This window comes from Chiloscyllium plagiosum, chromosome 13, assembly GCF_004010195.1.
Source record: "Chiloscyllium plagiosum isolate BGI_BamShark_2017 chromosome 13, ASM401019v2, whole genome shotgun sequence".
Classification (NCBI taxonomy): domain Eukaryota; kingdom Metazoa; phylum Chordata; class Chondrichthyes; order Orectolobiformes; family Hemiscylliidae; genus Chiloscyllium; species Chiloscyllium plagiosum.
The window spans coordinates 52586844-52607713 of NC_057722.1; the positions used below are offsets into that span (position 1 = coordinate 52586844).

General features: G+C 39.6%; 1 protein-coding gene and 1 long non-coding RNA gene across 6 annotated transcripts in view; one reads left to right on the forward strand and one right to left on the reverse strand.

The window, feature by feature from the left end:
- LOC122556032 overlaps positions 1-20870 on the forward strand; it is a 47017-nt gene that overhangs the window by 13688 nt on the left and 12459 nt on the right. For 2 of the 3 annotated variants that reach the window (XR_006313438.1, XR_006313439.1), the window contains exons 2-3: positions 4488-4550; positions 11825-11945. This is a non-coding gene — a long non-coding RNA (uncharacterized LOC122556032). Of the gene's footprint in view, positions 1-200; positions 278-4487; positions 4551-11824; positions 11946-20870 lie in introns of all 3 variants that reach the window. The other variant, XR_006313440.1, reaches the window with a different exon arrangement.
- Positions 370-20870, reverse strand: part of LOC122556030 (UAP56-interacting factor-like) — a 37812-nt gene continuing 17311 nt past the window's right edge. Inside the window, exons 4-11 of one of the 3 annotated variants that reach the window (XM_043702406.1) lie at positions 18318-18475; positions 13925-14037; positions 13585-13681; positions 5732-5790; positions 5044-5079; positions 4472-4543; positions 3715-3841; positions 370-1533 (exon numbers count right to left, since the gene is read on the reverse strand). In XM_043702406.1, coding sequence (XP_043558341.1) covers positions 1438-1533; positions 3715-3841; positions 4472-4543; positions 5044-5079; positions 5732-5790; positions 13585-13681; positions 13925-14037; positions 18318-18475 — 758 coding nt within the window. In that variant the 3' untranslated portion in view covers positions 370-1437. Of the gene's footprint in view, positions 1534-3714; positions 3842-4471; positions 4544-5043; positions 5080-5731; positions 5791-13584; positions 13682-13924; positions 14041-18317; positions 18476-20870 lie in introns of all 3 variants that reach the window. The other 2 variants (XM_043702407.1, XM_043702405.1) reach the window with 2 other exon arrangements.

Sequence of the window (20870 nt, forward strand, 5' to 3'; positions counted from 1 at the left end):
AGATCCAATTTATTCAGGGGACAACCTTCTCACCCAGGGATTATCCTGGGAACCCTTTGTCACACTCTTCTACGGAAACTAAATGTTTCCTTAGATAATGAGATTAAAATTGTACATACAATTGCAGATCACTGTCCATCTTAACCTCTATAAGCATTTGACGTTCTTATGCACAAAGTCCTTACTGTGTTTGGGTACAGGCTTCCATTTCCTATCTGAATGACAAGAATGCACCAGGAATGTCTTCGACCTGGGAAACAAACTGGCATGAGTGTCGGTATGTAACGTCCGACCGAATTTTTATATGGTTATGCACCTAGATTTGCAAGTTCATTTTTGTAAACAATTTTCACATGTAGCACACAACAGGATTTTCAACTTTTTTTTTAATGCAAAACAGTACAAGTTGTATATGCAAAACAATGCTTATGTCCCTCATGTAATACAGCATCTGACAGGACTTTAAATTACTAAATGATTCAGACAAATGAAAACAGCTTGTCTATTTTCAAAATAGATGAGCTGTGATCAAATGTCCCAAGTCATTACACCTCCCATTTGACAAGGGAAACAAATTAAATCTTTTAAACACTGTATTCATTATTAAAAATGAAAGTTCAAGCATCTAAACAGTATAAGAACTTCATTTAGATGTTCCGATCTTTGTTAATGAGATTTAATACAAAATACCCAAAAATAGTGCTTGATTAGTTGCTGCATAGCCACCTTCAAGGAAATCAAATGCTTTCCCATCTTTAATTTTCAAACGTGGCATCTCAATTTCCCAGACCATATAGAGCATAATTTCACATTAATTCCAATGTTAAGGAATCAACAGAGTCCTGTATTATTACAAAGCTGTATTTTAAGTCGAGGTTTTGTCGTCATCTTTGAGAATTCTTATGGTGCTTTATGGCGAGTTGGACTGACAAGCATGGAAAATATTTGCAATCACTAATTAAGGAAAGGGACTGCCTTTGGATTCTTTTTGATGAGGCATCATTATGCCAATGGACATAATCCTCCTTACAAAACTTTGAAACAAGTAAACTTGAATAAAAAAATGTTTCTAGATTGAAACGTCAACAAGTCTTCAAAAATACTGGATTTTAAGTTTGTTTGTGCTGGACTTAGATATTCTCTTCATCTAATGAATTGTTCCTTGAAATTAACAAACTTCAGTCTTTTCAATGAGACAATTTAAACAGATTGTTCAATATCATCTCCAACTACCATTCCTCAGGCAAAAACAAAACTTTAAAACATAATTGGAATGTCAGTAGTTCTTCCATATAGTTACTGTACAATGATCCTTAAAGTACAGTCAAACAGATCTGCTTATACGTGTAGTCAGTTTGTAACAGCAAATCATTCATTCCATTGTTCCTGGTGCAGCTTCCCAACAATTCTGTCAGATGAAATGTCATTTAGCTCATTCTAACCCACAGTCACAAAACGTCCTCCTTTATTTGGTGTATCTGCTGTTCTCCGCTCTTTGAGAATAGCAAATCGTTCATTCAAGGTAATGCCAGTCTACAAGAAAAACACAATTATTCTGAGATATTTGTCAATATATTCAACCTGCATAACTGTCTGTCTTTACCAAACAGCATCAACATAGATTAAATGAAACAGATAATAGTTCTCAAATTTTAAAACCCTTCCTTTCCTCTCAAAAATGCTTGCCCATGTTGAACTAAGTTCCCAACCACCAGCAATGTTCTGCTATCTCATCCTATTCCTATTTTTCACATGGAAGCCTCAGTGCTGAGGTGGGGCAGGAGGGGGGTTGGGGGGATTCAAAACTAGGGGGCATATTTTTAAGGTGAGAGGAGAAAGTTTCAAAAAGGACATAAAGGGCAACATTTTTGTTGATGTGGAGTGGTTCATGTGTGGAATGAACTGCCAGAGGAAGTTGTGGATGCAGGTACAGTTACAGTATTTAAAAAACATTTGGATAAGTACATGGATAAGAAAGTTTTGGAGGGATATGGGCCAAACACAGGCAGGTGGGACAAGTTTAGTTTAGGAACATGGTCATTGTGGACTAATTCCATGCTGTATGACTCCAAATGAAATTTCATAAACACCCTAACATGGATTGCCCTTAATATCCATCTGCACATTTCACAGCTGGAAGATGCCACTTTGATTATTGTTTCCTATGCTCGTAGTGCCAAGGCCATCCATAGCAACTGTCAGCAAAAATTAATGGAGTATTGGCTGTAATTATATTTTAGAATTTGTCTGGCATCCTTTCAGGTTCAAACATATAACAGGGTGGTCAAGTTAGGTAAAGGGGCAGTACAAAGAGATCTGGGTGTTCTTGTACACCAGTCAATGAAGGTAAGCATGCAGGTCCAGCAGGTAGTGAAGAAGGCTAATAGCATGCTGGCCTTCATAACAAGAGGGATTGAGTATAGAAGCAAAGAGGTTCTTCTGCAGCTGTCCAGGGCCCTGGTGAGACCGCACCTGGAATATTGTGTGCAATTCTGGTCTCCAAATTTGAGGAAAGACATTCTGGCTATTGAGGGAGTGCAGCGTAGGTTCACAAGGTCAATTCCTGGAACGGCGGGACTATCTTATGTTAAAAGATTGGAGCGACTGGGCTTGTATACCCTTGAGTTTAGAAGACTGAGAGGGGATCTGATTGAGACGTATAAGATTATTAAAGGATTGGACATTCTGGAGGCAGAAAACATGTTTCCGCTGATGGGGGAGTCCCGAACCAGAGGACACAGCTTAAAAATAAGGGGTAGGCCATTTAGGACAGAGATGAGGAGAAACTTCTTCACCGAGAGTGTGGTGGGTGTGTGGAATGCTCTGCCCAGAGGGCAGCGGAGGCCCACTCTCTGGATTTGTTTAAGAAATAGTTGGATAGAGCTCTCAAGGATAGTGGAATCAAGGGTTATGGAGATAAGGCAGGAACAGGATACTGATTTAGGATGATCAGCCATGATCATAATGAATGGTGCTGCAGGCTCGAAGGGCAGAATGGCCTACTCCTGCACCTATTGTCTATTATCTATTATTATCTTTGAGGTTTATCAAATCCTAATTGGGCATAGATAAGTGAATAGCCAAGGTTTCTTTTCCCCTAAAACAAAAAGGCATAAGTTTATTGTGAGAAAGGAAAAATTTTAAAACAGACCTGAGGGGCAACTTTTTCCACACAGAGGGTGTTGCATATATGGAATGAACTGCCAGCATAAGTGGTACAGACAGGTACAGTTACAACATTTAAAAGACTTTTGGGCAAGTACACAAATAATAAACATTTAGAGGGATATGCAAATGGGTTTAGTCCTCAAGGACAAGTTGGACCAAAGAGTCTGTTTCTATACTGTATGACTATGACTGTATAATGTCAAACCACAAGTCATCAATAAAGGATTATGAGCAATACCTAAGTGGATCAGTTTATGTCAGATCTTGGGTTTACTGGGTTATTGCCCTAGATCAGTTTCTCTACACTGCATGATCCAGAGTTGTGCTATGCAATTCCCACAAAAATTAGACAATTGGACTGCCTAAGGGAACATACCACTGTACTCAAATCCATAATAAATAATTTGCAATCAAATGTCTGGATTGGTGTGATAAGTTTGATGCACAGGCAAAGTAACTGTCACAAAGGAACACATGATCTTCCACTGAAAACTGGTTGGAACACACATGAAATAAACAATATTAAAATCCTTTGCAAATATTTACCGGTCTTCCAACACTGTTGATATCAAATTCTAAAGGCACTCCTTTCGGTGGATCTTTCTTCTCATCGATTTCCTTTTTTACTGCAAATGGCACCAAAGGAGGACGCCTGATTCGGAACTGTTGAGAGCTATAGAAAATATTTAATGTCAAACTGAATAAAATACGTTCTCTTTTCCACAATAACCACTATCCATGAGAGTGTAATTGGAAAAGATAGAAAGGTTATTTCAGTTGGCTGGATGGCTAGTTTGTGATACTGAGTGATGCGAACAACATAGGTTCAATTCCCATACCACCCGAGGTTACCATGAAGAGTTCTCCTTCTCAATCTCTCCTTCACTTCAGGTTAAACCAACACCAGTTATCTCTCAAATGAGAATGGAGCACAATGGTCTGGGGAGAGCATGGCAACTTTAATTAGAAAGAACATACACTGAGCCAAAAAAGAAAGGTGAATAATTTTGTTGTTTACAAAGAGGTTGGTTATAAGAAGGTTTTTGAAAGGTACGTTATACAGAAAGATGGAGAAATTAGTGTAAAATCCAGATCTTATAAAATTAGCACATTTACCAGAGGTGGGGTTGAAAAGAAATAGGCATTTGGTGAGGAGGGAGGTGTGCAGCAATGTTGAAAAAATAGATCTTAATATGTTACATCAAAATAGACCACGTTATTAGTTATTACAACCTAATAGCTAAACTCAAAAGAATGGTAATAAAGGTCAGAAAAATGATAACAAAAGTAAAAAAATACAAACTCTGTATTTTTGGCAGATGGGTTCTGAATGGACACAGTCAAAATTCCTCCACTGCTAACGGGAATGCGACCTCTGAAAGGTAGGAGAAGCAGTTTAAACCGTTAGTGTTTTCAAGTATGTGTGTGACTGACAATCATAAAATAATCTTTTATTTTCTTGAATTCAAAAATTTATTGTGCATTGTGCTTTCCAAAAGTATTTGTCATTTCTGTCCACAAAGCAACCAAGGAATGTTGAACTCATTAAAAAATATACAAATCAAAAGGAGTCAGGCATGAAGGGCTTTTGCCCGAAACGTCGATTTTGCCTGTCCTCGGATGCTGCCTGAATTGCTGTGCTCTCCCAGCACCACTGATTCAGAACAGAATAAATTGGGTCATGCTCAAATATGGCAGCTTCTAATTTAGGCCAGCTGCATTAAACTTATAAATTGTACTGTGTAAGCAAGACTCAGTTAGAAGTACCAACTTGCTTTGTTTCACACATAGCACAATAATTATTCCCTTATCCACCTAATAAAAATTTTGTGACTGAAGATAATATTTTCACCTATCTTCAGTTTAATGACTTACTGGTCAAATGTAGCAGCACTAGAATTGGTTAGCCACCTGAAAAATAAAACTTAAAAATCAATTTCTGTACTTTCAAAAGTAACATTCTTGACGCATAGGATGTGGTGTTATACATTCTGAAATTAAGGTAAACAAAGGGAAAACACGGAATTACATTCATTTCAGATATCATACATCATGCAGCAATTTCTTGTTGTGAGAACATGTGGAGTATCTTACACAACTTGATTGAAGCACAGCAATGTTATCCATTAAAAAGACATAGAAATTTTTTTTGGCGGGGGGGGGGTGGAAGGAAACAAAAATGGTTGGAGAAACTAGCAATTTGCACATTTCCTTTCCTTTAATACAATAACCATCTTGCACTAGAATTGTCTCACACAAAACTCAAGGAAGCTGATAAATCAGAGATCTGATTGGATTCTTTCAGAGACAAAAGGCCATGAAGAACGAAGATAGTACCAGGAGATATGGATTTTGAACTTTATTTGTAATGGGTTTGAAGATACCACTCAAAGCAAATGCATGGTAGCAATGTATAGCTATATCTAAAGAAATGAAGTACAATCTTGTGATTCTCTTCAGCATCAGACTTTATGGGCTTTGTGCTGGAGCTTGAAAACATCATTTAAATGTGGAAAGTAATTTTAAACCGTTCTTTCAGCAGTTAGTTCAGTTTTTAACTTACGCTCGTGTCCTTTTATTAGTAGCTGCTTCTTTCATCCCTTGTTCAGTTTTCATATGCACCTGCATTTTAATAGCACAGATCAGACAAGATTTAATAAAAAGCAAAAGACAACGGATTCTGGAAATATGAGATAAAAGCAAAATACTAGACAAACTCAGTAGGTCTAACAGCGTCTGTGGTGGGAGAAACAGTTAACGTTTGGAGTCTAATTATTCTTGATCGGAACTGAGGGGAGCTGGAAAACGACTAAGTAAAGATTTTATCTTTTATTTTTCTCTATATTTGATTATGGATTGAAGTAGGGCAAAAGACTATTTAAAAACAAAAGGATGGCAGAAGGGATAACTGCATTTTTAAGACAGGTTACTGACACTCCCAAGTGTAATTTACATGCTGTTTGTTCAAGTGGGGGATATTGCAGTAGACAAATTGGCACCAGGTCATGTGTAGTAGACAGGCAGGAGGCTGAGAGAACACAGCAAGCCAGGCAGCATCAGGAGGTGGAGAAGTTGATGTTTCGGATGTAACCCTTCTTCAGTCTTGGAATGGTCTATAGAATGACCAGCTGTTGATGATGGAGGCATCCTGCTTACCATCAACTATATGTGAACATCAGGTAAGAGGCCTTCAGTTCTCTAGAAAGGGAGGTGCTCTCTACAATTAAAAAAAAATCGAAAGCCTGAGGAAAGCCAGTTTATTTTCTATCACCAGTTGCGGTAAGCCGTCAGATGCTTTATACATTGCAACTCCTGCAAGTAAGTGAAAATACCTAGAGAAGAGAGCACGAAATATCTGGCAAACCCAAAAGATCATCGAAGCAAACCATGGGGGCTGTGAGCTTGACCGACCTTCCCAGTGTTTCCCTCCACCCATAAAACCCAATTTTTAAAAACCTCTATGTATGTGCAGGGAGAGTTTCAGGAGGTTGAAGTTTTAACCAGTAAGGTTATCTGTCAGCAGTTCATACATTCTAGCTGCAAGTGAACAACTATTTACTTGGAATTATTAGCAACTTAAATACAGATACCTCTTCCATGCTTTCCATCAACCTGGGCATACTTGGATAAAGAGAAATAAGAGAATTTTGTGCATCTTATGAAAATGTCAGCAATGCTTAACTGTGTCTATGCTTCCAAAGTACAAGTCCTTCTTTTACTCCAGTGGCCTACACTGAAAAAAATGTCAATGTTTGTGGAAAACGTACTACTTTCTGAATTTGCGCTAAACATAATTAGTTCTGCTCAAACCCTATTAACAAGCTATAAAATTAAGCTTAATTAATCTAATAAAAGACAATGCAAGTTGAGGAATCAAATTTGTACAAATAGTTTTCCGAATGTTCTTCAAAAAGAGAAACCTATAATGATCGACCAGATTTGATCCGTAAGCAAATTGTCACTGTTTGACTTTCAATGTCCTCTAAAGTTATAGCAAGTTATAACAAATCCAACAGTCTCCATCAGACCAACAGATCCACGACAGATGCCATATCACTTGCCCTTCACTCTTCCCCAGAACATCTTGACACCAAGTACAGCTACCTAAGAATCCAACTCATTGACTACAGTTCAGACTTCAACACTATTATCTCCTCGAGACTGATTAGTGATCTCAGACTAAGCCCCACTCTCTGCAACTGGATCCTCAGTTTGCTATCCACAGGCCACAATCAGTGAAGACTAGGGACAATATTTCATCCTCATTAACACTCAGCACTGGAGCCCCCCTAGGGGTGCGTACTCAGCCCCCTTCTGTACTCACTGTGCATCCATGACTGCATCGCCAAATACCAGGCTAATGCCATTTACGCGTTCGCTGATGACACCACCATAGTTGGTCGAATCTCAGATGGCAACGAAACAGACCACAGACGGGAGGTGGAAGACCTGGAAAAATGGTGAACTGAGAACAACCTAGCTCTCAATGCCGGCAAAACCAAGGAACTCATTATTGACTTGTCTTCCTCAGTCAGCTAAGGAAATTTGGCATGACAGCGAATACCAACTTTTATAGATGCGCCATCGAGAGTATTCTGTCTGGATGTATCACCAACCGGTATGACAACTATACCATTCAAGGTCGGAGATGGTTACAGAGAATGGTGAACTCGGCCCAGACAATCGTAAAGGCCAACCACCCGCCAACAGAATCCATCTACCAGGCCTGCTGTCAAGGAAAGACCACCAGCACCCTCAATGATCCATCCCACCCTGACAATGTTTATCTACAAGGTAAAAACAATGACTGCAGATGCTGGAAACCAGATTCTGGATCAGTGGTGCTGGAAGAGCACAGCAGCTCAGACAGCATCCGAGGGGCTTCGAAATCGACGTTTCGGGCAAAATCCCTTCATCCTAGTTTCTAACCTCCAGCAAAACTGTCCCCTTGACTTGTCTGGGCTTGTCCGACCTGCCCAGCTCCTTTTCCACCTATCCACTCCACCCTCTCCTCCCTGACCTATCACCTTCATCTCCTCCCCCACTGACCTATTGTACTCTATGCTACTCTATCCCCACCCCCACCCTCCTCTAGCTTATCTCTCCACGCTTCAGGCTCTCTGCCTTTATTCCTGATGAAGGGCTTTTGCCCGAAACGTCGATTTCGAAGCTCCTCGGATGCTGTCTGAATTGCTGTGCTCTTCCAGCACCACTGATCCAGAATGTTTATCTACAACCTCTACCATCGGGGAGAAGGTACAGAAGACTGAACACACACCCCAGCCGGTTTCAAAACAGTTTCTACCCCATTGTTAGAATACTGAATGGACTCTCAAACTCTCAACATTCACCTGTACCTGTGTTTTTGCTTTTACCGCTGTTTACCTATTATTTACTATTTATGCTACTTGAATCTGATCTGTCTGTATTGTTCGCAAGACAAAGCTTTTCACTGTGCCTCAGTACACGTGAGAATAAATTCAATTCAAGTAGAATTGAGCAATAGCTGCATCCTGCCCCATCACAACCTACAGTCACAATTTACAACCTTTGCAGTCGATCCAGGTATTTAATAAATAAAACTCAAGAAAAGAAATGCTGACATCGCAGATATAGTACAACAACAGAATTTTTTTTTTAAAAAGTGTCTTCAGGTTGGCAAAAGACCTAGTATGCCCAGAAAAAGGGGGAGAAAATTAGTCAGAGTTCACATTCCTGATTACCAATCAGTATTCCTTCCAAATGGAAATGGATGAACTAAAATACATCAAGGTCACTGATGCATGTTGGCTCAGTGGTTAGCCCAGCTGCCTCTCAGCACCAGGAACTCAGGTTTGATTTCATGCTTGACTGACTGTTTGTGCGGAGTTTACACATTTTCCCTATGTCTGCGCAGGTTTCTTCTGGGTGCTCCTGTTTCCTCTCAGTCCACAGATGTGCAGATTAGGTGGATTAGCTATGCTAAATTGTCCAGCACTTTCCAGGGATATGTAGGCTAAATGGATTAGCCATGATAAGTGCAGGGTTACAGGGACAGTTTGGGGACTAGGTCTTGATGGAATGCTGTTCGGAGGCTCGGTACAGACTTGATGGGCTGCATGGCTTCTTTTCGCCCTGTAGAGATCATATGATCCTTCTTCGATGATTTTAAATTCAAGTTTCCATTACCAGAACAACTACTTGGGCAAAATATAAAAGGATTTTCTTGTATTTTTTGCATTGTATCCCATGCATCAACACCATCAGGAAAGAAGTGAAAAATGTTCAAGCAAGGAAATAGGGAAAAGAAAAATCCAAGCAATCACCAGAAATCTGAATGTTACATCAAGTAAATAGACATACAAAAGATATTCAAATCAATAATGATGTTTTCAAAAAACGCCCTTGGGGACTTCCATTTTATAACTGAGACTCGAAGGAAATTAATTTAATTTCAAAGATTCATATTATCAATGTATGAATTTAACATGCGAACAGGAGTAGGCCATAAGATATTATGGAGCAGAATTAGGCCATACGGCCTATCACGTCAGCTCCACAATTTGATCATGGCTGATAGTTTCTCAACCTCATTCTCCTCCCTGTGACCCTTGATTCCCTTACTAATCAAGAACCTACTTACCTCTGGCTTACGTACACTCAATGGCTTGGCCTTATTATTGTTATTAAGCCTGCTGTGCTATTCAATTAAATCATCTTCCTCAATACTCCTTTCCCACACTATTTCCTTATTCTTTGAGATAATTAGTCTCCAGAAATCCAATGATTTCTGTCTTGAACATGCTCAGTGATTTAGCTTGCACAGCCCTCTGGAAATAGAGAGCTCCAAAGATTCAGTACCTTCTGAGTGAAGAAATTCCTCCTCATTCCAGTTTTAAATGAGCTTTCCATCATCCTGATATTATCTCCCCTGGCTTTAGACTCATCCACAAGGGGAAACATCTTCCAAGGATCACCCCTCATTCTTCAAAACTCAAGCAAGTATAGATCCAGTCTCCTTAATCTCTCCCTTTAAGAATATCCTGCCAACGTATAAAGTAACGATGAACCTCTATTGCACATCATTCTTTGATAAAGGGGATTAAAGAGGTACATAACATTCCAAGTGTGGTCTCAACAAGGCTCTATACAGCCTCAGTAAAACATCTTTACTCCTATGCTCAAATCCTCTTGAGACAAAGGTCAATGCGCCTTTTACTTTCCTAATTACTTGTTGCACCTGCATGCTAACCTTTAGTTACTCAAGGTCAAAACACTCAGATCCCTTGAAATATCCACACTTCCCAACTTTTCACCATTTAAGTAACATTTAACATGAAATTTTTTTCCATTAAAATAAAGAACTTCACACTTATTCCATCTACAATGTTTAAGTCGATACATTTGGCCTGTCCAGGTCTTCTTGAAGCTTCCTTGCATCAAACTCCTAAGTTAGGTTCTCTCTCAAATTGGCATTGAGAGTAAATTTGGAAGATTATAATTCATATCCACACCCAAATCATTTGTATAAATTGTGAATCTAACACTGATCCTTGCAGCACCTTACTTATGACAGCCCGTCATCCTGACAATGATCTGTTTCGTCCCACACACTGCTTTTTGTCTGCTAACAAATTCTCAATCCATTCTAAGATATTTTCCCCAATTCTATGTGCTCTAATTTGATTAATTTCTTGTGCAAGACCCTTTCCCAATTCGTCAGAAAATCCAAATAGACCACAGCCAGAATGGTTCTTTTTCTGAGGTCCAAGTAACATCTTCAAAAAAAACCTCCCTATATATTACAAACACAATTTCCTTCTTATAAACTCATGTTAATTCGACACAATTTTACCATTTTTCAGAATGTCCAGATTTTAGATCCATTATAATCAATTGTAACATTTTTCCTACTACTGACACCAAACCAGTGCTTCTGCTTTACCACTCACCCTGTTCAACCCCACCCCACCAAAATACCAGGGTTATACTTTTCCACAGTATATAGAATTTTAAAAACATCAACTCTGTCTCCAGCCACCTTTTTAACATGCTGGGATAAAGTTCATCTGGTCTGCAGGATTTATCAACTTTCAACCCAGTTAAGTTTCCAAGCATTGCGACTTAACTAATACTGCTTTATTTAGCTCCTCAGCTTCAGACATCTCTACTGCTGGATGATTTTTTTTACATCTTCAATGCAACAAAATTCTGACTGCACTCCTCAGGGGAAATTAATGCCTTTACAAGTCCCAAAACCAATCAGCTAACATAGTGCAGGAATCCCCTGACATTATCTTCCTGATTCTGTAAGACTGCCTGGCAGTCACTTACTCAATTTCTGCCCTCCACACTTCTAGATTATGGTATGACCACTTTTCGATCCATGTAGTACTCGGCCTTGTGGATGAATCACCAACTCTAAACTGGTGTTCAGGTTTCTGGAGCTAGTGTATGGAGTGTTAAATGGTCATCTAAGTCACCGGTAGTGTCTAATGCTTTCCACATACAACAGGACACTCATTCTACACACGAACACCACCAAAACACTGGCTGTTTTACTGCAGAGGAAACTTTGAGGAAGCACACGAGCTGGACAATAGGTCAATCAAGAATTTTATCTAACTATCTTTAGGGGAAGAAATCAATTTTTTTTGTATGACTTTCTTTTTGGAAGGTAGAAGACAGAGGGAATGTTGCTTTTCAACTGGAGGCCTGTGACCAGCAGTGTGCCACAAGGATCGGTTCTGGGTCCACTGCATTTCGTCATTAAATAACTGATCTGAATATGAAGTATGGTAAGTAGGTTTGCAGATGACATCAAACTGGAGGTGTGGTGGACAGCGAAGGAGGTTACCTCAGAGTACAATGGGATCTTGATCAGATGGGCCAACGGGGCAAAGAGCGGCAGATGGAACTTAATTTTGACGAATGTGAAGTGCTTCATTTTGGAAAAACCACTCAGGGCAGGACTGAAACACTTAATGGTAAGGTCCTGGGGAGTGTTACTAAACAAAGAGACCTTGGAGTGCAGGTTCATAGTTTCTTGAAAGTGGAGTCATAAGCAGATAGGATAGTGAAGAAGGCGTTTGATAGGCTTGCCTGTACTGGTCAGTGTATTGAGCATAGGAGTTGGGAGATCATGTTGTGGCTGTACAGGACATTGGTTAAGCCATTATTGGAATACAGCATGCAATTCTGGTCTCCCTGCTGTAGGAAGGATGTTGTGAAACTTGAAAGGGTTCAGAAAAGATTTACAAGGATGTTGAGCTTTAGGGAGAGGTGGAATAGACTGGGGCCATTTTCCCTGGAGCATCGGAGGGAAAGTTAGGGTGAATAGACAAGGTCTTGTCCCCAGGGTAGGGGTGTTCAAAACTAGAGGGCATAGGTTTAAGGTGAGAGGGAAGAGATTTAAAAAGGGGCCTAGGGGGCAACTTTTTCATGCAGAGGGTGGTGCATGTAAGGAATGTGCTGCCAGAGGAAGTGGTGGAGGCTGGTACAGCTGCAACATTTCAAAGGCATCTGGATGGGTATATGAATAGGAGGGGTTTAGAGGGATTTGGGCTGACAAATAGGAACAGACTAATTTATGATGTCTGGTTGACATGGACGAGTTGGACTGAAGGGTCTGTTTCCATGCTGTACATCTCTCTGACTCGAAGTAACATAGGCAACAGAGAGTCCATCAGAGGAAAGACAAACTCTGAAGTTTTGGGACCCTAAGCTTGTATCTTACAATATTACATTCCTAAGACTCTGCTTAAATTGAGACCCAACCAGACACCCTGAAAATATTCTAAAAAGATAGCCTAGACCCTAACCTTATCTTATAGGCAAATGTCAAGTGTCTGTTCCTGATCAAGCTACTCAACATTAAGCAAAACAAAATTTATTTAAACACTCTAAGTTAAAATATAACCAAAGAAAGAGGAATTTAGAACTACAACTCTATTGAAAAACTTAACGTAATAGATACAGTAATTTTTACTAATTCCTTGTTCCAATAAACATATGCCTTGACAAAAAAAAGGAAAGTTCAGACAGATTCTCCCATGCAGTTCTCCAATCCAGGAGATATTCACTAAAACTTCCCAACTCTGTTGAGACCCACATAACTGCTGATGCTACTGAAAAACCAAACCTCAAAAATCCTAATCTGAGAAAGCTGGCCACACCCATTCAGGCTGTTTTTAAAAAAAACAAGGTCTCCCAAGCTGCTTACTCAAGTGGTCATAACTAGTTATGCTCTGCACCTCTTGTTCAATGTCACTCTTAAAAAGAAACCAGGACAAAATAACCTCTTCAAGTTACAGCATCATCACAACAGTGATTGTCTTTATTATCAATATATATTCATAGTAATCACACTTAATGAACACAACAGATTTTCTGAAATGGAAATGATGAGCTATTTCTTTCAGGTGAATCTTTCCATACCTTTAAGCCTCTTCTGAAAAGAAATGTAGCTTGTCGCACCTCTTTGTTTTGCTGTATCTTTACTGGAGTCCTGTAAGAATTGGTTTGCACTGGGTTCCTGAAAATCATATGGCATGAAGGATTATGATGCAAGGACATGTTGTTTGAGAATGAAGAATCTAAATAGTGTTTACTTGAGTCTTATTGAAATGTAATTATTTCAAGTAGTTTTCATCATTTGTCTGCAACTCTTCAGTTGCAGGAACATTTGTGGTCCCAATATGCAAGAATTACTTTAGCCTTTATGCTCCACTGTTAAACAGTGCCTCCCTAAACATGGCACTGTCAATTATCTCCTCACCTGCTCTTCAGCTGGACTGAATGCTTCAGCGTTGGCATGCATCTCCATTGTTCTTCATTCTGTCTCAGAACTGATGTGGTACTCTGGAGTGGAGCTCTTGATCTCTGTCCAGCCTGCTGAAATCATTTAGAAGAAATCAACACCAAATACAGACAGCCTAGAGGAGAGGATAGGGAGTGTGAAGGGAGGAGAGGAGAGAGATGAAATCAGATATCTTATCAATCAAACCTCACATCAAAATGCACCAATTTACACATATTTGATTGTGTATCTCCAAATCAACATTTTCGTCATATTGTAATTGGTTTAATTTCAACTTGCTTATATCTATTAGATCAATAACTTGTCCCTACCTTAGATTAAAATGTGTCTTTTAAGAATGCTTAATGTGAAAAGTTTATTTTTGCATTGATAACTTGCAGCTATTTCCTATATGTTTCATTTTGTTCTCTTTTTACACCGATTTATTTTAGTACAACAAATTACTATTGCATATAGCAATGCAATGATTATGCCACTAGATTAGTGATCCATATACTGTTGGACTGCTATAAAAAGGGAACTCATTCACTAATTGACACGGAGACATTTTGAGGTAGCGAAAATTTCACATGAAAGCAGGTTATTTGGAATAGAGACTGCCATATTTAAATCTATATAGTCCATTTGTGACACTTCAGTCTTACATCAATGTGATTGATTTAACTACCTTCTGAAGTAGCCCAACAAATATCACTCAAAAATAAAAACTCCTTAACATTCTTAGGACAGCTAAGGATGAGCAATAAACACCAATCTTAACAGCTAGCAAATAAAATCAGCATCCACATCCCAAGGACTGATTTAAACCTGCGTCATAAGTTCAGTAGAGCCTATAAACATAATTTTTCCTTCCAAACAGTGCACCATCAGAATTATACAAAACACTAAATATTCCACAATTGGGATTAGCACCCATTAAAAAAAAGACATGGCGAAAATAGAACCAAATCAGCTTAGGTTCCCACTCAAATAATTCTTAAACCACCATGGCTGTGAAGCAAAGGTCATGGAAAATAGGCAAGAAAGAATCAGTTTTGTCTTGAATGTCTCAGTATGAGCAGACTGCATGACACATCTAGACAAAGTGTCTAGCATTTTTGTGCAACTGTACTACAGCAAGGAGACAAACAGGCAACATGCTGGACATCTAAAATTTAAACTTTTGACAGCTACAAACTCTTTTTCTTTAATATTCCCCATCAACTATGCAGGATCATCTCAAATGGCAACTGCATCTCTTACTAACTGAATGCAATTAATTAGTCACAGCGTGGAGGTGCCGCTGTTGGACTGGGGTGGACAAAGTTGAAAAATCACAACACCAGGTTATAGTCCAACAGGTTTATTTGGAAGCACTAGCTTTTGGAGCACTGCTCCATCATCAGGTTTCTAGCAGAGTAGGACCATAGTACAGAGGAACCTCAATAATCCAGATACCAATTATCAGAAAATCGAATTATCCAAAGGAGATTTCAAGGTTCCGAGAGAAACATTACATAAAAGATGTGTATCCAACACTGATCGCATCTTTTGTATAAAATGATTAAAAGTGCTGCCGAGAACAGTCCCAGACTGATAGGAGCGCAGGCACCGTCTCTAAATGACTGACCTCCCACCCCCTCCCTCTCTCTTCCCACACTTTCCCTGCAGTTCTACAGACGTGTACCCGAAACCGCTCCCCCCTTCCCCAGATAATCTCTCTAACATTGTCCTGTACAGGGCAGAGGTGGAAATTGTCAAAAAGTGTGTATGCATGTGCATGCGCACATGCTCTATTTGGAGACTCACCCCCCAAAAGGCAGTGGCAGTAGCAGCAGCAGTCTTGTTGTTGGTGTCCAGTCTGGCTGCCCCGGAGAGGGGGCTGGGGTGTGGGTGGAGGGTTTGGGGGTTCGGGCGGGGGGGGAGCAGGTGGAAGGGCGGTATTGGACGGTTGAAGAGCAGGTGGAGAGAGGTATTGGACGGTTGGGGAACAGGTGGAGGGGCGGTGTTGGATGGGGTTAGGAAGCAGGTGGAGGGGCGGTGTTGGAGGGGGTTGGGGCTCGCGTGCGCTACTGCTAGTCGCCCAAACAAAGAGCAGACTTAATAGAAAACTCCGAGCCCCACAGCAAAGGCATTGAATTGATTAACCGAATAATCAATTATCCGAACAAAATAGTGCCCGCCCATCTCGTTTGGATAAATCGAGGTTCCCCTGTACACAGAATCTTTAGCAAAAGATCATAGTGTCAGGCACTGATGCGATATATTGAACAAACCTAGATTGCTGTTAAGTCTTCCATATTTTAGAATGGGTTGCAGGTTTTGATTCATTGATATGTAAATTCCAGAACTTCTTTCAAGTCACATTCCTGAGATAAAACCTTAAGTTTAAAAAAGTGAGATCTCAGCTCAGACAATGCATTAAAGGTGTGAGGTTAGAGTTTGTATGTATTCCATTCTTAAGTCAGACTGGTTCTATTTCCAAAGAAGGAATTTATAAAATGTCACATGGATTATAAGAAGTATTGACTGCCTTCAGATTGTGCGCTTTTTGAATAGAGAATGTATCTGCAAATACAAATTTATCCCATGGTGGGGGGTGGGTGAAGAGCGAGAGAGCGCGTGTGTGTGTGGGAAAGAGGGAGACAGTGAAAGTGTGTGTGTGTGCGCGCGCGCATGTGCTTGATAGAGTATGTGCATGAGTGTGATGGAGTGTATGCCTGAGAGAGGGTGTGCACATGGGGCAAATGTGGTGGTGGTGACCATGAGAGCGTGAGAGTGTGTGTGAGGGTGAGAGAGTTTGAGTATTTAAGAGAGTGTACAATGTAATGTAGCTGATAGCCAAGTTCGGTACCCATGAGGATGGCCTCAACCAGGATCTTGGGTTAACGTCACACTGCAGGTGACCCCACTACACTACACACTCTCGCACACAAGCACACATACTCAAGCAGACTCTCTCTCATACACATGCTCTCTCTCAGGCACATACACACAAACCCTCATCCACCCCACAGGCATATACTCCATCACACTCATGCACACACACAATGAAGCACACTCATGCTCAAGTCTATGGAGTGAATTTGCATTTGCAGATACATTCTATTTTGCTCAAAAAGCGCACACAATCTGTCAGCAGTCAATATTTTTTATAATCCATGTGACATTTTATAAATTCCTACTTTAGAAATAGAATAGTCTGACTGAAGATTGAAATACATACTCTAACCTCACACCTTTAATGCATCGTCTGAGCTGAGATCTCACCTTAAGTTATCTCTGGTTTGTGACTTGAAACAAGTTCTGGGACTTAGATATTAATGAATTGAAACCGGCAACCCATACTAAAAGATGAAAGACTTAACAGCAATCTAGGTTTGTTCAATATATCGCATCAGTGTATGATACTACAATCTTTTGCTCGAAATTCTGTGTCCTATTATCCTATTTCGCTAGCAACCTGATGAAGGAGCAGCACTCCAAAAGCTTGTACTTCCAAATAAACCTGTTGGACTATAACCTGGTTTCATAATTTTTAAGCAATTAATTAACGAAAAAGTATTTTGTCTAAGTGCTGTCATTCTAAATTTGAGGTCAAACAAGGTGACAACTGAAAAAAAAACACAAGTGGTTCTTATAGCTTTATCAGTGAGTTTCCTATGACCAACTCATCAGGAATTTTCAAACCAAATTGATTTTAAAAAGACTAAACCAATTTAAAGATTAGATAGATTCATAGAGTCAGAGATGTACAGCATGGAAACAGACCCTTCAGTCCAATTCGTCCATGCTGACAAGATATACTAACCTAATCTAGTCCCATTTGCCAGTACTTAGCCCATATCCCTCTCAACCCTCCCTATTCATATACCTCTCCAGATGCCTTTTAAATGCTGTAATTGTACCAGCCTTCTCCACTTCCTCTGGCAGCTCATTCCATACACGCACCACCCTCTGCGTGAAAAGTTTGCCCCTTCGGTCACTTTTATATCCTTCCCCTCTCAACCCAAATCTATGCCCTCTAGTTCTGGACTCCCCTACCCCAGGGAAGAGACCTCGTCTATTTATCCTATCAATGCCCCTCATGATTTTAGTTAAACATCACACAAACACCAGGTTATAGTCCAATAGGTTTAACTGGAAGCACACTAGCTTTCCTCATGATTTTATTCTGGAGCAAAGTAGAACATACAATACTTCTAAATTTGAAGGGATAACTACCCATCATCTGGTGGAAGGAGAAATATGTTGTTTACCACTCACTTTGATTTCAGTCACAACCAATCATTTATTGCACAAATAATTGTTCTAAACAAATGAATGGATCATAAACAGCAAATGCAAAGCAATGAAACCCTACGTAAGTTACCTTCCGACTTGGTGCCACCCTATTTAGTGGGTTGATCCACTTCCGTAGCATTAAAGCCTTCTTTGCTGCCAGGCCAGTTATTATACCATGAAACCGTCTCCGCCATGGACCAGAACTTCTCCTCTTTCCCACAGGTACCGGTTTATTTACAGCTGTTCCTGCATGGTTTATGAAACAATTGCTTATTCAAACATTTCATTATTGCTCATTAGACTCAGCTATTTATGACATGTGAAGACCTCTTGGGATAAATACTGATATTTCAAAAACAGTTCAATTACTAAAGAGAAAGTTCTGAAGGTCTTACAAGAATATAAAAATGGCTAAATCTGCAGTACCTGACCTAATGTATTCTAGAACATTGTGAGAAGTAAGGGAGTAAATTGCAAGGCTCCTTGCAGAAATATTTATGTCATCCATGACTACAGGTGAGATGCCTGATGACTAGGTGGTGGCCAATGATGTGCCTTTGTTTAAGGGGTGCAAGGAGAAACTAGGGAACTACAGACCTGAGAATCTGACTTCAGTTGAGCCTAAGTAGTTGGAGGGGTTTCTAAAAGACAGCATTTATGAACATTTAGAAAGGCAAACATTGATTAGGAATAGTCAGTATGGTTTTGTGCAAGGAAAAGTGTCTCACAATCTTGATTGAGTTTTTTGAGGAAGTGACCAAAAAGATTAATGAGGACAGAGCAGTAGACGTTATTTACTTGGACTTTGGTAAAGCCTTTGACAAGGCTGTCCATGGCAGATTAATTAGTAAAGTTCGGTCACATGGGATTCAAGGTGAGTTTGTCAATTGGATACATAATTGGCCAATACATAATGGCAAGAGATAGAGTGGTGGTGGAGGGTTGCTTTTCGGATTGGAAGTCTGTCATCACCAGTGTTCTACAGGGATTGGGTCTGCGCTGTCTTTGGTTTGTCATTTATGTAAATGATTTGGATGAGAATATAGAAGGCATGGTTAATAAGTTTGCAGCTGACACTAAAATTGGTGACAGTAGACAGTGAACAGGATTCTAAGATTACAAAGGGATCACAATCAAATGGGTCAATGGGCTGAAAAATGGCAGATGAAATTCAATTTGGATAATTGCAAGATATTGTATTTTGTTGCAACAAACGAGACAGGACTCATACAATTAACGGTAGGGCCTTGGATCGTGTCATAGAGCAGAAAGACCTAGGGGGTTGAGGTACATTATTCTTTGCAATTTGTGTCACATGGACAGGGTGGTTAGACAAGCATTTAGCACACTTGCTTTTGTTGCTCACTCCTATGAGTTTAGGAGTTGGGAAGCCATGTTGAGATTGTACAGGATATTGGTGAGGCCTCTTCTGGAGTACTGTGTTCAGTTCTTGCCACCCAGTTACAGGAAGGATATTATTAAGCTAGAGAGGGTTCAGAAAAGATTTACCAGGATATTGCTGTGAATCAAAGGTTTGAGTTACAAAGAAAGGCTGGATAGGCTGGGAACTTTTGCACTAAAACGTAGGAGGTCAAAAGGTGACCTCAGACGTTTATAAAATCATGAGGGTTAATGGTAGATGTCTTTTCCCTAGGATGGGGGATTTCAAGACTAGGGGGCATATTTTTAATGTGAGAGGAGAAATATTTTAAAAAGACACGAGGGTCGAACTTTTTACAGAGAGGGTGGTTCACATGTTAAATGAACTTTGAGGAAGTGGCAGATGTGGGCACAGTTACAACCTTTAAAAGTTATTTAAGTAAATACATGAATAAGAAATGTTTGGAGAGATATGGGCCAGAAGAGGGTAAGTATGACTGGTTTAGTTTGGGATTACGTATAGCATGGACTGGTTGGACCAAAGGATCTGTTTCCGTGTTGTATGACTCTGATATGCTGATCTGATGATTTAGGATCAACAAAATGCCTCACTTTGAGAATTTACTTCTCATATATCCCAACATCTGATTTTTTTTTTAAAATAAGAACGATCAATGTGAACCAAATGTCTGTAGTTTGATGCTGTGGACCAAAGTAAATTGGAACTGACTTATGACTGCACACACTCATTTTAATTGACCAAATGAATTTACATCAATTCTGTCTATTCTGTAGCAGACTCATATGTAGACCCAAGATTATCAAGACAATTAAAAATCCCTAAACATCTAAATGATGAGGTCATGTTATACTCCCAGGAAAGGTCAGTAACTTTTTTTCTTTTCTAGACATCCAAAAACCTTATTTACTAAAAAGAATAAGGTCACAAAGTTCACTACTTAAACTAAAAGAATTTTACGACACAAAAAAAACCATGAATACTAATAACTACACCATCTTAAATAGTCAGTTACATGAAATAAATTAAAAAGTGCACTGAACACAATTACTGAAACTCTAAATGTAATTTATTAATTCAAATTTCCTTCTACACACCTAAGGTACAAGGTTTCTTGGACCTTCCACTGACTTCTGGCAAGGTTGGTATTTCAAATCTCAAATGGCCACATGGCTATCAACTCCCTGTTCAACACAGATATTATAGTACTACAAGTCTATTCACCTCTGGTCAGAATTCAGT